Source organism: Podarcis melisellensis (assembly GCF_964234715.1).
Source record: "Podarcis melisellensis genome assembly, chromosome: 1".
NCBI classification, from domain to species: Eukaryota; Metazoa; Chordata; class Lepidosauria; order Squamata; family Lacertidae; genus Podarcis; species Podarcis melisellensis.
In genome coordinates, this window is record NC_138528.1 from 47,827,564 (window position 1) to 47,844,140 (window position 16,577).

Below are 16,577 nucleotides of genomic sequence, written 5' to 3' on the forward strand. Positions count from 1 at the left end.
CCCCCCCTTGTTGCTGATGAAGATCTTCACTCACCCCTTCTTTCCTGGAGTGTGTGGGGGGCATTTTGTGGCTCACCTCTGGTGACAAAAGTGTCTCAGGCCAGACCTGGTGCTTAACAGCACTACATTGGTGTAGGTATTCCCAAGGCCAAACCAACAGCTGCTATGGACCTCCTCCAGCAGAAGAGACACTATAAACATCTGCTGGCACATAAGAAAAGGGAAGCCATTAAGAACACCTGAACTTTAATTATTCAGGCAGTTAAATCCAATGATTCAGCCACATTCTGACATATCACATCTAGCCCACAAGGCTATGGCCCAACCATGGTGGACTGTCACATCACCCCAGGGACCTGGGAGGCACACTTTCAGGATGTTTACTTGGACAGCTCTGCTGAAAATGGAAGATCTAGCCAAATGATAGGAAATCTGCCTATGTGGGCTCCAGTGATGGTAACAGAGATTAAGAACTAGGTAGCTTAGCTAAGACTGGGGAGGGTCCCAGGGGAAGACCTAATCCCAGCAGAGGCCATTAAAAACAATTTGGACTTCTGGGCCCCCACTCTGGCTTCACTCTTGACCTGCATCGACACTCATGGTCAAGTCTCCAATGACTGGGGGCTTGCAATCATTGCCCCTATATATAAAAAGTTGATGAGATAAAGCAAGATATATAGTCAACATCTATTTCTGTGTGGAATGGTTCATTTCAGTAAGAATACATACATTATATATTACCGGTACCTGTAATCCAGAAACTCAGCAGGCTGCTGCTGGATGGACAAAACACTGTTTCTCCTCCAGCAGCAGATTGCATTGTCGGGCTTCAAGTTACACTATTCATACTCTTTAAAAAGTGTGTTTTGATAGCCCTTTCTATTTTTTAAAGAAAAGCAGAAACATGGGCTCCAATTTGCAATGCACATCTGGTTCAGAAAGCAGGACCAGTGTTAAGTTGTGGGCGAACATGTCAGACGACACAGTGATTCTTTAAACAGCTCTTCTTTATTCAGATGCCAGAACAGAACTAGGCTGAGGAGCTCAGTCAGCCTGCTTATATAGAGTTCCAGAACAATGCAACTGTTGCCATTTTCTAAAACTATCCAATCACTGAACGTCACTTTTCGATCCTTCATTTGCATAACTATCTACAGTATCCCCCTGCTGGCCCAGGATTAGAACTTCAGTACATAACAACCAGGACAATTTCCTGCTAAAAATCACCCTCTAGCTGCTGTTTGTGTCATAAACCCACTTTCTTTACTCTGATAGTGAGACCGAAGTACAATAACAAGTAGAGGCTATAGATCAAATCCATATAGTACACTTTATTTAGAAGTTTTATGAAATAAAAAATATAAATATCCTCTCCCTAAAAGACTATTCAGTCTAGGGTCTAAAGTGACCTAGCTGCACCATTGTCTTTACCTCTGCAAGTATATTAAATATTTCCAGGCTGTTTGGACTGGGATTCAGTCCTGTACTGGCAACTTCAGGTTGTACAATGAAAGGAGATTTGTATATGTTGTAACAAACCTATTTTCCCCGAAGACTGGATTTTTTTGCAATAAGTATAGTGTTGGGGAAATGCACTGGAAAGTGTGGGATAAAAATTGCTTGATGCAAAAATTGCTTGTAGAAACACCTCCCTCCAGATAAATCAGGATTAATGCTCAGTAAGCAGCCTGTCACTCTTGGTTGCTCCCAGCTATTAGCATTTGCCAACAGGTGGTGTCATAACTTTCAGTTCTTGTAATTCATTATTACTAATCATGTGGCACTCCTCCCACACCTCTCACTGTTTTATTTCTCTCCGTCAGTGGAGAAATTTCATTTGCAGAGGAGAAGTTTTCTACAATGTCAGCTCTCAGGTTTGGGTTCCTTTATTTCACTAGCTATCCTGTAGGCTTTATTAACTTGTTCTCAGAACCACAAGTAACATTTTGCATAGGCCACATGCATTTTTGTATGCAATACTGAACTACAAGAAGTAGACAAAACCAAGCAGGTTGCAGTCCTAACCCCACTTACCTGGGGGTAGGACTTACTTCTGAGTAGATTTGGTTAGGACTGTACTATGTGTAAATAATTTCTAACCTAATTTAATATTTGACTTTTTGCTGCACTTTTATTATGCTGGAAGCTGCCCAGAGTGGGTGAGGTATAAGTAAAAAAAATATTATTATTTAACATTCATTGAGGTTATGATTAATATCTCCTTGGCACGCTGAAATAAATATCTACAATTATTGCATGCATTATGTGGCCCCCTCTCCCTTTCCCTTGCTGTCATTAATATGCTTAAGTGGGCTCTAGCACTTTGGGGAGATTTGTTTCAGCCCTCCCTAGTGACATTCTGAAGGCTAAACTAAAAAAAGTTGCTAGGAACCTTTGGGTGAAGCCATGTGCTTTAAATGTATGGTGCAGATGTGACCTTAGGCTGCAATTGTGAAAGAAAGCCTTACTGAACTTAATGGGTATTAAGTACTGACCTTTGAGGGGCAGTTTTATATAGGTGAGTTTTTGTAATATTGTATCTTATAAATTTCTGATAATCTTATTTTTTCCCACAAGACATCTGCTTTTGAAAACTGAAATTAGTAGTTTTGTGCAAGTAGTTCAACCTAGGGTACGAAATAACTTAGCACTGGTTACTGCCTGTTTCTGTGAGGGAATGCAGAAGGCGAAGGTTGCCAAACCACTTGCTTTGTTAAGGGAATAGCTTTCGCTGGCTAGTTAGGTGGTACCATTTAGCATATCCTAACAGCACCAACAGTCTCCATTGGCCTTCACTCCAAGGAAGCAAATCCTTGGGAAGCACAGGCACCTCTGGAGTCTCTCACTGCTCAGAGATTGGGGTGGTATGTAACAGAAAGTTAATGGCTATTGAGCTGTATGATATACTATTTTCTTTATGCATATATACAGCCTGAGCATAGGATGGCATGGCTCACAGCATCAACACTCCAACAGATCTTGCCTCTCCATTAGGTTCTTAGCCCCTACCATTCTGCTGCATATCCTTGGATTCAGCACAGCCTACGGAGTCAAGCTCAGACAAACCTCAAATACCAAAACTAACATCCTTTTTCTTTTCCTTCCTAGCATAGCATGGCATCCAGCCAGGTAAGAAGGACGTGGGAATACCTACCTTCTCTTTGAAGCATCTACGGTGGTCATTATGGCAACACATCATTATGGCAACACAACAAAGCCATTCTGATCCTGATTGATTGATTTTTGTTGTCATCGCTAGTTATTATCTGCCCTACACCTTAAGGTCCCAGGGAGGGCGTGGCTTACGACATTTAAAATGCAATTATTGCACAATATTAAAAACAGATTGAAACAACCAGTTTGACTGGTTCACCAGGTTTCCTCTTGTAGAGTATAACGTCACAGACGAAAAATCGCAGGCCTGCAAGACATCCACAGATATCATCCAGACTCATCTCCCAAACCAGTAGCAATATTGTTTCTTCAGATTTTTGCTTAATTGGTGATATATATTTTTCATTTAAAGGGATTTTTTACCATGCTCTTCCGTCAAAAAGGCTCGCTGGGTGTCTTAGAAAGGAAAGTCTCTGTTCTCTGGCATAGAATCTGAGGGTGCCCCCAGATTACTTTGTGGGAAAGGCGTCAAGCGCATTCTGGTACTTTAGAATTCTACAGTCTAAATCCAGCTGCTTGTTGTTGTTATATTTTTAAACAGACTTTTTGTGGTTTGGAAAGTGATGTGGGAATGCATGAGCCAGAGGAGAAGGTTAAAGGACAGAATCACAGAATTGTAGAGTCGGGAGGGATGATGAGGGTCCTCTATTCCAACCCCTGTAAGCAGGAATCTTTTGCCCAATGTGGGGTTCAAATCCACAACCCTGACATTAATAGTCTCATGCTCTAGCATCTGAGCTGCCCAGAGGAGCAGGCCAAGAGAAAACCTCTATACATACCAAAGTAACATTTACGGCTGCGCTCTCTTATGTTTTAGGAAGTGGTTTGCAGGAGGAGTATGCACATCAACCGCTCGGCTGGATGGAAAGGTGGCCGTGGTCACAGGGGCTAACACTGGAATAGGGAAGGAAACTGCCAAGGACCTCGCACAAAGAGGCAAGTTGTCTGTCCCATTCATCACCCACCACATGCCACTCAACCATACCGAATTGAGTGGGACATCTCTGAATTACAGAAGCCATCCTGTTTTTTGGTCCAGTAATTTGCTGTGAGTCAGCTGGCTTGTGCCAGACCAAAAGACACTCTTTTTTGTTTTTGTTTTTTGTTTGTTTGTTTCATGCTCTCCTACAAATTGGCTCTCTCACACCAGAGCGCTGGACCAAAAGACACTGGCTCCCACGAGAGCACCCCTATTTTCATCAGATGGATGTTGCAGAGATTGCCACCATCAGGGTTTAAATGAATAAAGGCTGCCTTAACCATTTTTAAGTGAACAAGCAAATATATAAGTGCCTTAACTCTTTCCTTAAACAGAGGGGTTCTGGTTCATAGGATTTATTTTCATTTTTTAAAGGAAATTCACTGAATTACATAAGCCCCCTGAAGGAGAGGAGGCATGTTGGTTTTAAAAAAAAAAACACATGCCACAAGGGCTCTGCAATAGCAGCTGCACTTTAATATGTAAACTGCCATATCTGTTTTAACTATATATTTCCCCTTTGGCTCTAAAAGCATACTTGGCATACCGTGTAGTTCTTAGCCACACTTCTCTGTATTCACTTTTTCTATACAATAAATAATTTTAGAAACCTCTATAATGCCACTTTCCTTAGGCTGCAACCTTACACACTTACACACTGGAAGTAAGTCCAATTGAAGCAAATGGTCAATACTGCTGAGTAGACCTGTCTAGGAGTACACAGTTGTTGCTTTAAAAGGCCAAACAATGTGATCCACATGTAATTCTTTACCACAGGGATGAGGAGCCAGTGGCCTTCCAGATGTTGCTGGACTTCCACTACTCCTCAGCATGGCCAGTGGTCAGGGGTGATGAGAGCTGTAGTCCAGCCCTTCTGAATGTGCCCTCATTGGTGGAATGAACATTTGACTGCGTCCCATTGGAACTGCAGTCTTGATATATTTAATTAACCATGGTTTAGCGTTATATGTGAATACAGCCATTACATTTGGGGTAAGGGGGGTGTATTTATTACTATAAATGTATGTATTCTGTCCCCTAAAATAACTTTAACCAAAGGTAATTTCCAAGAGAACAAGTTGGTCATCACAAACACGCTTTTCCAACAACACAAGAGACGACTCTACACATGGACATCACCAGATGGGCAGCATCGAAATCAGATTGATTATATTCTCTGCAGCCAAAGATGGAGAAGCTCTATACAGTCAGCAAAAACAAGACCTGGAGCTGACTGTGGCTCAGATCATCAGCTTCTTATAGCAAAATTCAAGCTTAAACTGAAGAAAGTAGGAAAAACCACTGGGCCGGTAAGATACAATCTAAGTCAAATCCCTTATGAATACACAGTGGAAGTGAGGAACAGGTTTAAGGATTTAGATTTGGTGGACAGAATGCCTGAAGAACTATGGATGGAGGCTCGTAACATTATACAGGAGGCAGCAACGAAAACCATCCCAATGAAAAGGAAATGCAAGAAAGCCAAGTGGCTGTCCAATGAGGCCTTACAAATAGCGGGGGAGAGAAGGCAAGCAAAATGCGAGGGAGATGGTGAAAGATACAGGAAATTGAATGCAGATTTCCAAAGAATAGCAAGGAGAGACAAGAAGACCTTCTTAAACGAGCAATGCAAAGAAATAGAGGAAAGCAATAGAATGGGAAGAACCAGAGATCTGTTCAAGAAAATTGGAGATATGAAAGGAACATTTTGTACAAAGATTTCCATAATAAAGGACAAAAGTGGAAAGGACCTAACAGAAGCAGAAGACATCAAGAAGAGGTGGCAAGAATACACAGAGGAATTATACCAGAAAGAAATGGATGTCTCGTATACCCCAGGTAGTGTGGTTGCTGACCTTGAGCCAGACATCCTGGAAAGTGAAGTCAAATGGGCCTTAGAAAGCACTGCAAATAACAAGGCCAGTGGAAGTGATGGTATTCCAGCTGAACTATTTAAAATTTTAAAAGATGATGCTGTTAAGGTGCTACACTCAATATGCCAGCAAGTTTGGAAAACTCAGCAGTGGCCAGAAGATTGGAGAAGATCAGTCTACATCCCAATCCCAAAGAAGGGCAGTGCCAAAGAATGCTCCAACTACCGCACAATTGCACTCATTTCACATGCTAGCAAGGTTATGCTTAAAATTCTACAAGGAAGGCTCAAGCAGTATGTGGACCGAGAACTCCCAGAAGTGCAAGCTGGATTTCGAAGGGGCAGAGGAACCAGAGACCAAATTGCAAACATGCGCTGGATTATGGAGAAAGCTAGAGAGTTCCAGAAAGACATCTACTTCTGCTTCATTGACTATGCAAAAGCCTTTGACTGTGTCGACCATGGCAAACTATGGCAAGTTCTTAAAGAAATGGGAGTGCCAGATCACCTCATCTGTCTCCTGAGAAATCTCTATGTGGGACAAGAAGCTACAGTTAGAACTGGATATGGAACAACTGATTGGTTCAAAATTGGGAAAGGAGTACGACAAGGCTGTATTTCGTCTCCCTGCTTATTTAACTTATATGCAGAATTTATCATGCGAAAGGCTGGGCTGGATGAATCCCTAGCCGGAATTAAGATTGCCGGAAGAAATATCAACAACCTCAGATATGCAGATGACACAACCTTGATGGCAGAAAGTGAGGAGGAATTAAAGAACCTTTTAATGAGGGTGAAAGAGGAGAGCGCAAAATATGGTCTGAAGCTCAACATCAAAAAAACGAAGATCATGGCCACTGGTCCCATCACCTCCTGGCAAATAGAAGGGGAAGAAATGGAGGTAGTGAGAGATTTTACTTTCTTGGGCTCAATGATCACTGCAGATGGTGACAGCAGCCACGAAATTAAAAGACGCCTGCTTCTTGGGAGAAGGGCAATGACAGGCCTAGACAGCATCTTGAGAAGTAGAGACATCACCTTGCCAACAAAGGTTCGTATAGTTAAAGCTATGGTTTTCCCAGTAGTGATGTATGGAAGTGAGAGCTGGACCATAAAGAAGGCTGATCGCCGAAGAATTGATGCTTTTGAATTATGGTGCTGGAGGAGACTCTTGAGAGTCCCATGGACTGCAAGAAGATCAAACCTCTCCATACTGAAGGAAATCAACCCTGAGTGCTCACTGGAAGGACAGATTGTGAAGCTGAGGCTCCAGTACTTTGGCCACCTCATGAGAAGAGAAGACTCCCTGGAGAAGACCCTGATGTTGGGAAAGATGGAGGGCACAAGGAGAAGGGGACGGCAGAGGACGAGATGGTTGGATAGTGTTTTCGAGGTTACCAGCATGAGTTTGACCAAACTGCGGGAGGCAGTGGAGAACAGAGGTGCCTGGCGTTCTCTGGTCCATGGGGTCACGAAGAGTCGGACACGACTAAACGACTAAACAACAACAACAACAAATTTCCATTTTTAGAAATACATTCAAGTGTATTTTTCTTGTTCATAGTAATGGTCACCGTATTTTTCGCCCTATAGGACGCACCGGCCCATAGGGCGCATCTAGTTTTTTGGGGGGGGAATAAAGAAAAAAAAATTATCCCCCCGCCAGCTGCGGCTTCAGTGCGCCCTGCGCTCCGGACAGCACGCTGCTATCCGCAGCATAGGGAGCCCTGCAGGAACTCCCACAGGGCTCTCTAGGCTGCGGATATCTTCCCGAAGTAATGGGTAATTAGACAAGGGCAACTACTTCAAATGCTTGAGGTGAGCTTAAAAAAGCTGAGTATTACTCCCCTCCCACAATGATTCACAATTTATTGCTGCCTATAACATCTGCTGGCAAAAGGGATTTTACATATATTCATATTCACATATTCATATTGTAGAATTTTTATATTATTTTATATTTTGTTCCATTAAAAGAAATTAGTCTAGAAAGACAGGACCAAGTTTAGAAACAGCTTGTTTGCCTTATTCCTCTTTTCTATTAATTTCCCTTTTGAAGGTGGTCGTGTCATCCTTGCCTGCAGAGATATAGCAAAAGGGGAAGCAGCAGCCCGTGAAATTATAGCCGAAACAGGGAATCAACAAGTTATTGTGAAAAAACTGGACCTGTCTGATAGCAAATCTATACGGGCATTTGCAGAAGATTTCCTAAAAGGTATGACTGACTAAAAGTTGGCACCTGTGTAGTTACTGCATAGTTTAATTACTAGGTGGTCCTGGTCCTAGAGATAATCTGTATGGAGTCAAAATTTTAATAGACTTTGTTTAAAATAGAGAGGCATTTGTCTGGCTTCCCTATGTGTTCTTTAAACCAGGGATCAATAACCATTTTAGACCAGGGGGCACATTTTGAATTTTGAGAGAGTGCTGACTGCTCCAGTCACAAAATTGCTGTACAGTAATGGGGGCCATGGCTTAACACAATATGGCTGCCATAGCATAACACAAAAGAAAAGAGAGAACAGTCATTGCTGATTTTCCACCCTTACCCCACCCTTGGACATCCTCATGCTTAGCACAGGAAGTCATCTATGTCCTGCTGGTCCTGATTGTAGTGACACAGCTGTTAAAGGCAAAAGATTCCTGTTTTCTCCATTTCAAAACAAAGCGAAGGCTGACATCCTGTAGCCGTTTACCTGGTGTTATAAGTGACAAAACTGCTCCTTTCCCCTTATGGGGTACCCAAGAGCCCATATAGAGTCCTTTTGTAGGTTCTCTGTCAGTAGGAGAAAATTACAGAGACCAGCCAGAGAATATTGAGAAGCAAAGCAGCTAGTAAGCCTGATCTTTATTGACTGTTGCAACAGGGTGCTCCCCCACCCACAGGAGAGAGGAGAAGGACCCAGAACAAAGGTGTGTCCGCCCTTATATAGACATTTTAGATTGCCCGCCCCGGAGTCCAAGACTACCCCCAGAAACATCATACATACATCACAGAAGGGGTGTAGCCCAAGACCACCCCCCAGATACATCATACCTACATCACAGAAAAGGTGGTCTACAACAAACCTGAATGAATTGTTTATCTCCTGGCAAGTTACCTGATTGCATTATCTGAGTTTTGGCCACTCTTTTGTTATTATAACTACTTAATTCCCGAATCTAGGGCACAGGCTCACACCCTGTTCATATCTTGAATGTGCTGTGAATTCTTAATAAGTACTTGTACATTAGCTTCTGCACAGCAGCAGACATGCCTGAGCCGTTTTGCAAATTTAACATTTTATATTTGCCATTTGAGGAGGGAATTATTTAACACCTACCTGCATTTATTGTGTAATATTTACAGAAAATAACTTTTAGCAGGTACCTAATCTTGGATGAGTCCACTACAGAAAAGACGCATCCTAGTTGTTAGGAAAAAAGAAGTTCAACCTATGGAGATTCCAAAAACTCCTAGACAGAAGCAGGAAAAGTACAGTAAAGGGGAGGGGTAAACAGAAATTTTTAATGACCTCAGGGATTTCTATTGCCTGGTATCCAAACAACTTACTTTACAGTCACCACACTGACTTTACTAATTGGCCTAAAAACACTGGCAGGTGGGAGCAGCTAAGCCAATTCATTTCACAGAAATCACTTAGAAGGGAATCTGCACATTTTGCTTCATAACTTTCCTTCTAAGAGGGCTAGAGACTTATTGTTTAAAATGGAACCTTAGAGTCTAAGGAACCCGCCTGAGGGCACCAAAGAAGGCCTTGTGCCTGCTTGGCGATCTCCACCTTAAACCTTCCATGACAATGTTATTGTATTTAAGAGGAGCTAACCTTTTGCTTGGAAGCTTTCCCTTGAACCTTTCTGGCACTTTGAAGCAGGAGATGGATCATTCCACAACTTCCATTTGAATTTTGAGATGTCTTATATAAAACACCTGGCAATGTTAACTGTCATGGTAGATGGACCTTAGGTATGACCCAGAATAGCTATTCTTATAATTGTCTCATTGTACTCTTGGACACTCTTACTTGTCGGTCTGATTAAAAGGATGATATGCTTTTGAGTAAACACATTTAAGCATGTATGCTACATTTTGCCTGAAAAGGTAATAGTGTGTGTGTGTGTGTGTGTGTGTGTGTGTGTGTGTGTGTAGAGGAATGACTGTTCAGCTCCTTAGATATAATAAATCCTTCTAATGATAGCAGTGTTCTATCCAAAACATGTGTCACTCAGAATGGACACAGGATATATTATATATTTAGCTAACAATAAAGATTTAGAGATAATTTTTAAATAAATAATAGTCCGTGAAAGTGGACTACTACAATTGCCAAAACCCATTCAAAATGGGTATGCATGCACTCAGATAATTGCTTACCTGAGCAATAAGGATACATATAATATTCACTGGAAATTAGTCTGAGGTAATAGGCCATTCATACAATCCATATCTTTCCCACTAGTGCTTCCATTTACAGTGGTACCTTGGTTAAGTACTTAATTCGTTCCGGAGGTCCTTTCTTAACCTGAAACTGTTCTTAACCTGAAGCACCACTTTAGCTAATGGGGCTTCCCACTGCTGCCGCGCCGCCAGAGCACTATTTCTGTTCTCATCCTGAAGCAAAGTTCTTAACCCGAGGTACTATTTCTAGGTTAGCAAAGTCTGTAACCTGAAGCGTATGTAACCTGAGGTCTATGCAACCTGAGGTACCACTGTATTTATTTATCCTGTCATGTGGTCCGATGGTGGTATATCACTATTTATTTACCTAAATTAGTAGGAGAACTTGGCAAGAACCATCAACCCTCTGTCTGATAGAAGTTTGAATTTCCTCCACCTGTCGGTCCCGTTGGGTAAACTGTAAAGCTTTTCTGTAGACTGAGTAACACAGTCTAATTTAGTATTTGCCAATTATTTTAATCAATTTACTATACTGTACTGTTCCCAACATATATATTCACAGTAACCTTAAATCATAGAATTGTAGATCATGGGGTCATCTAGTCCAACCCTTGGAAAGCAGGAATGTCAAATAAAGCATCCATGACAGATAGGTGGCCATGTAACCAAATGCTAGTTATGATAAGAGCCTTGCTCCTTAAACCATCTCAATCTTCTTGTCTTTGGTATTTTCTCCTTAATACCCCATTATTTCCTGTAGAGGAGAAGAAGCTCCATATCCTCATTAACAATGCAGGAGTGATGATGGTTCCCTATTCCAAGACTGCTGATGGTTTTGAAATGCATATTGGAGTCAATCACCTTGGTAAGATCATGAGACATCGATGTGATAAATGGATATATTACCTGGCTTCTCTTTGCCTTTGCTTATCTTCCCTGCTCTTTCCCCCCCAGATTTCACAGATTATTCCTGTATTTGTAAACCTGAATTTATACAGGGAAAGCATAGAGACAGGCGTTGTTGAGGGTAACACCATGAGGATTACACAAATTAAATTTGAACGCAAAAAGTTATAGACACACTGTAAACTCCAGTATGGACAGGCCCCAAGTCACAGTCCCCTGGAGATTTAATTAAATTATTTATACTGTGCCCATATTGGTTGAGTTTCATATATTCATTTGAACTAACCAGCCAATTTTTTGGTTATATATTTCTAGTTGATTTATAGTACAGTAAAATTAATGTCTTTTTGTTTGATTTTTTTAAAAAAAACATAAAGTGTTTACATTATTGTGAGTACTATTTTTGTTCTAAAGGTTAGTTTTACATTATACATATGTGTGCCCATAAGCTCTAGAAAAAGGTAAAGGTAAAGGACCCCTGACAGTTACTGTAAGTCCAGTCACAGATGACTCTGGGGTTGCGGTGCTCATCTCGCTTTACAGGCCGAGGGAACAGACGTTTGTCCTCAGACAGTTTTTCCAGGTCATGTGGCCAGCATGACTAAGCCGCTTCTGGCGAAACCAGAGCAGCGCACGGAAATGCTGTTTACCTTCCTGCCGGAGCGGTACCTATTTATCTACTTGCACTTTGACGTGCTTTTGAACTGCTAGGCTGGCAGGAGCTGGGACCGAGCAACAGGAGGTCACCCTGTCGCGGGAATTTGAACTGCCGACCTTCTGATCGGCAAGCCCAAGGCTCAGTGGTTTACACCACAGCGTCAGCCACGTCCCTAAGCTCTAGTAAATAATTGTAAATCTCCTCTCCCTTTAGGGCATTTTCTCTTAACATTCCTGCTGCTGGACCGTTTAAAAGAGTCAGCCCCAGCTCGGATAGTGAATGTGTCTTCGCACCTCCATGCTTTTTGGCGGATAAACTTCAAAAACCTGCAGGGAGAGAAATACTACAATGAGTTCCTGGCATACTGTCAAAGCAAACTGGCTAATGTTCTGTTTACCAGGGAGCTAGCTGGTAAATTGCAAGGTGAGCTTTAAGAATGAAATGCTAATGGCGCACAACCACTCATATGTACGTATATAATAGGGTTGCCCATAGCCAAAGCCTGGATGTGAGAGGAAGGGGGAAGTCACAGATTACTGAAAGGTTGCACGCATGAGAGACACCCCAATCTCCAAGCGGTGAGAGACTCTAGGGATACCAGCACTTACCCAGTGTTCAGCTTTCTTGGAATGAGGTCAGTGGAGACTGTGGTGTCTTTAAGATATATGGTTTTATTTACACATACATACAATCTCAGCATTTGATGGAGGGGCTCATAGCATTAGCACAGCATAGATCTTGCTTCCTCATTTATTTGCTGGCAGCACAGAGGTAAACATGTCTCTCTCCCAAGCGCTGCAGCATCTCCCCACTTCCCCTCTCACTCGCAAGCAGCTTTCCAGCTCTCGGCTCCTTTGTTGTCCTTTTGCTTCTTTGTCACCTAGATGCAGCTAATTTCAACATAGCTCATTCCTTTGAAGTGAAGCAGAGCACAATAGTGGCTGTCTGGTCTTTGAATTCAAAGAGCTTGCCTGACTGGCTCCCAACCTCCCCCATCTCGTAACCTAGCTGGGTTGAAATTTAATGGAAGCATCAGAATGAAATGACTCTGCATTTAAAAATTCCTTCTGGGAAAGCTATTAAAGTATGATTTGGAGCCATGGGTAGAGAAAAGGTTATGCATCACCACATCACCTCTATGTTTCTCATTGCCCCAATGAGGAATTTTAAATATTGCACATTGAAAGGGGCCATTGGGCTAACCTGACATGCATTATGTAGGCGTTGGATGTCTAAATTGTCCTAATATTGTATCTTACCCATGCCATTGCCAGTGGCTTCTAATGTTATCTAAATTAAGGGTTTTCAGTGATTTATGAATCCACTTTCCACAGTCTCAAATGCTTCTTTATCCCCAAGGATGTTTCAGCCAAGCCATCTCACTGCTGTCTTTCCTCTCAGTTCATACTCAAACTAGCTCTGATAAGTGTTGCTAGTTCTCAAACTCTGCTGGGCATTGCACTTCAAGACTGCAGGGAGAGAGATCCCCAACCATCAAGACAGATTAACATTCTGTTCATTCCCGCCCCGCCCCCCTAAATATGTAAACCATTCATTTAGTATGCTATAACAGATTTCAATTTAAGAGATGTTAACTTTTTGCTGTTTTATTTATATTTTTGTGTGTTTTTTTAAAAAGGCTTTGTTAAACCCTCGATACTAATTGAGTGCTGCACAAGGTTCTGTGCATTGCAATGATATTGTGTGTATTACAGTGAAAAGGCTGGGCAAATACTAGCTGCCTTACAGGGTACATGGGAACAATATTACTCCTTTCCTTTTGAACCTTTGGATTCATATATTTTGGTTGATGTTTCCGCTTTATGTTTTTCTAGGCACTGGAGTTACTGTCAATGCTTTACATCCTGGTGTGGTTGATTCTGAATTGGCGCGTTACTCATATTCGTTAGGAATTTTAAAAGCGCTGTTTCGCTTCACGTTTAAGACACCAAAAGAAGGAGCCCAGACTAGTATTTACTGTGCAGTGGCAAAGGAACTGGAGTCAGTGAGTGGTGGGCAATATTTCAGGTGGGTCTGGGATTGTGATTTGCAGTTGGAATACAGACATCTGGATTCAACACATCTGGATAAAGTTTTCTGCGGTAATGCTCAGAGGTGCCCACATCAGACCCAGAAGGCAATATTAAAATGGCACATTGCACATTAAAAGAAAGAGATCATATGCAATAGCTCTAACTTAAAAATAGCAGTGTGGACATGGGTTGTGAGAAGTCTTTGCCTCTGGTACAGCAGTCACAGAACAATTGCTCATTCAAAATATTAAAGGTAAAGGTAAAGGACCCCTGCCAGTTAAGTCCAGTCATGAACGACTCTGGGGTTTTGACGCTCATCTCGCTTTACTGGCTGAGGGAGCCGACGTTTGTCCGCAGACAGTTTTTCCAGATCATGTGGCCAGCATGACTAAGCCGCTGCTGGCGAAACCAGAGCAGCGCATGGAAACGCCATTTACCTTCCCTGACAGAGCGGTACCTATTTATCTACTTACACTTTGACGTGCTTTCGAACTGCTAGGTTGGCAGGAGCTGGGACCGAGCAACGCGGGGATTTGTCCTAGGCCCTAGGCTCAGTGGTTTAGACCACAGCGCCACCCGCATCCCATCTTCAAACTATACAGAAGCTATACAGAAATAACAAAGCTATTATCAGGAACATCCAGACAGAACAAAAGCCCTTTTCATACATAGTCAATTGGAGGGGGGGGTGTCATATACCAAAATTTGCCCCTTACTTTTTCAGTGGTGGGCAGGACAGCTTCTTTATCTTGTGAACTGCCCTGAGTTTTTCGGATGAAGGGCAGTATATAAATTTAATAAACACCAACAATAATTCATTATTATTTTTGTAACTTGAGAAATGACAAGCAGCTTTGCTGTCAGTGGGCTGGCCACTAATTCCTTCACTCTCAAATGATTCGGATGCAGCTTCAGTTGGGGGGGGGGGAGCTGCAACAAAGCCATAGTGTCTCTTTATCGGCAACCACCATGTTTTGTGGCAACTGTCTCAGGCACCAATGACTGCAAAAATTAGGGAAAGTGCAGTGGACAGTGCCCCATACAAAAACAATGAAAACATCCCCTTTGTTCAGGAGTTTGAATTTGCTCTGATATGATAGGTTTGGCTATTCCTCATCTTGCTTGTCAACCCTATTGAATTGTCTGAGACTTACTTCTCAGTAAACATGTATAGGATTGTGCTGCTGGGGTAACCTTAGCCCACTGTTGTCCATAAACCCAATTTGCTGTCATATTGATTTGGTAAATACGCTCAATGTTTAATCAGAATTCTGATTCTTTGATGGTTTTGAATGGCTTAACAAATGATTAACAAAGTGCCTAATGAATATTTATTTTTTTCTTTCTACAGTGACTGTAGACCAGCCTGGGTTGCTCCTCAGGCTTGTAACAAAGAGACCGCAAAAAAGCTCTGGCAAGTCAGCTGTGAGCTGATGGGAATCCAGTGGGAGTGAACTGTGATGGGTCTGTGGTTGACATTCTTAGACAGAATGTGAAGGCAACCAGAACGAAATAAACTATCCTTATCTTCTCATGTGTAGATGTCAGTTTCTATCAGGCACTTTATAAACATAGATTGTATATTAATAAAATATGTTCTAATCAACACTGAGTTCTACTCTTTGGTGACCTGAAGACAGTGATACTTAGCTGCAAACACATAACTGCTTCCCTGGGGGGGGGGAGGAGTGAATCTACCCTTATTGGTTTGTGATATAACTTTCACATGTAAACCTGTTAGATTGGTTGGATTTTGAGAAATTATCCCTACATAGAGGAGGGCAAAAGTTTTTTTTTATGTGCTGAGTCAGAATCTTCCTTCACATTGAAAACTGCTTGCTTCGGCAGCACATATACTAAAATTGGGACGATACAGAGAAGATTAGCATGGCCCCTGCGCAAGGATGACACGCAAATTCGTGAAGCATTCCATATTTTTTGACTTCCGGTTTCGATCACAGACAGAAAGGAAAGGGAGCGCAGAAAACCTCATCGGGGTTTTTCCGAGTAATACAGGGGCTTGGGGGAGCCACAAAGGCACTGCGCCCCCCAAAAATCTCAAGGGGGACACCCTTGAGGGATAGGCTATCCAGCAGTGTGGGAGCGGTTTTGTGGTTTTTTTCGGGGGTTTTCTTCTGGAAGAACTTGAGGACAGCAGGACTGTGAGCGCAATGGGAAAGTATCGACTCTGTGTTACGATGTCTCTGGCTCTCACTGGAGAAAGCGATGAATCTCCATAACTGCAAGAATGAAACCCTTAGTGTGAGTAGAGCATTTTTATTCCAAAAAATTAAAGAACACACTAAGTGAACGTTGGATGTTAAAGGATTTAAGTAAGGAATTCAATTTCCGGATTTCTGTATTATCCTCCCAATTCTTTTTTGGATTTTGGTACAAAAACCCAGATGTTTGATTGTGCTACCTCTTCCATCTTCTTTCTCCTCCCCCTTTTCCTCCCTTTTCTTTTCTTTTTGTTTCTTACCTCACTAATACAATATTAACAATTCATTCTTCTTCCTCTCTGTTTTCATAATAATATAATATAATGTAAAATC

The 16,577-nt window shown here is 42.0% G+C and overlaps 1 protein-coding gene across 1 annotated transcript; it reads left to right on the plus strand.

Moving 5' to 3' along the window:
* The first annotated feature begins 1,781 nt into the window (after nucleotides 1–1,781).
* On the plus strand, nucleotides 1,782–15,628 carry LOC309364790 (retinol dehydrogenase 12-like). Its single transcript, XM_081902699.1, has 8 exons — nucleotides 1,782–1,874; nucleotides 3,109–3,129; nucleotides 3,992–4,110; nucleotides 8,086–8,241; nucleotides 11,186–11,290; nucleotides 12,203–12,412; nucleotides 13,825–14,017; nucleotides 15,374–15,628. The coding sequence occupies exons 1-8, from the start codon at nucleotides 1,861–1,863 to the stop codon at nucleotides 15,474–15,476; spliced, it is 921 nt and encodes a 306-aa protein (XP_081758825.1). The 5' UTR covers nucleotides 1,782–1,860; the 3' UTR covers nucleotides 15,477–15,628.
* Nucleotides 15,629–16,577: the final 949 nt, after the last annotated feature.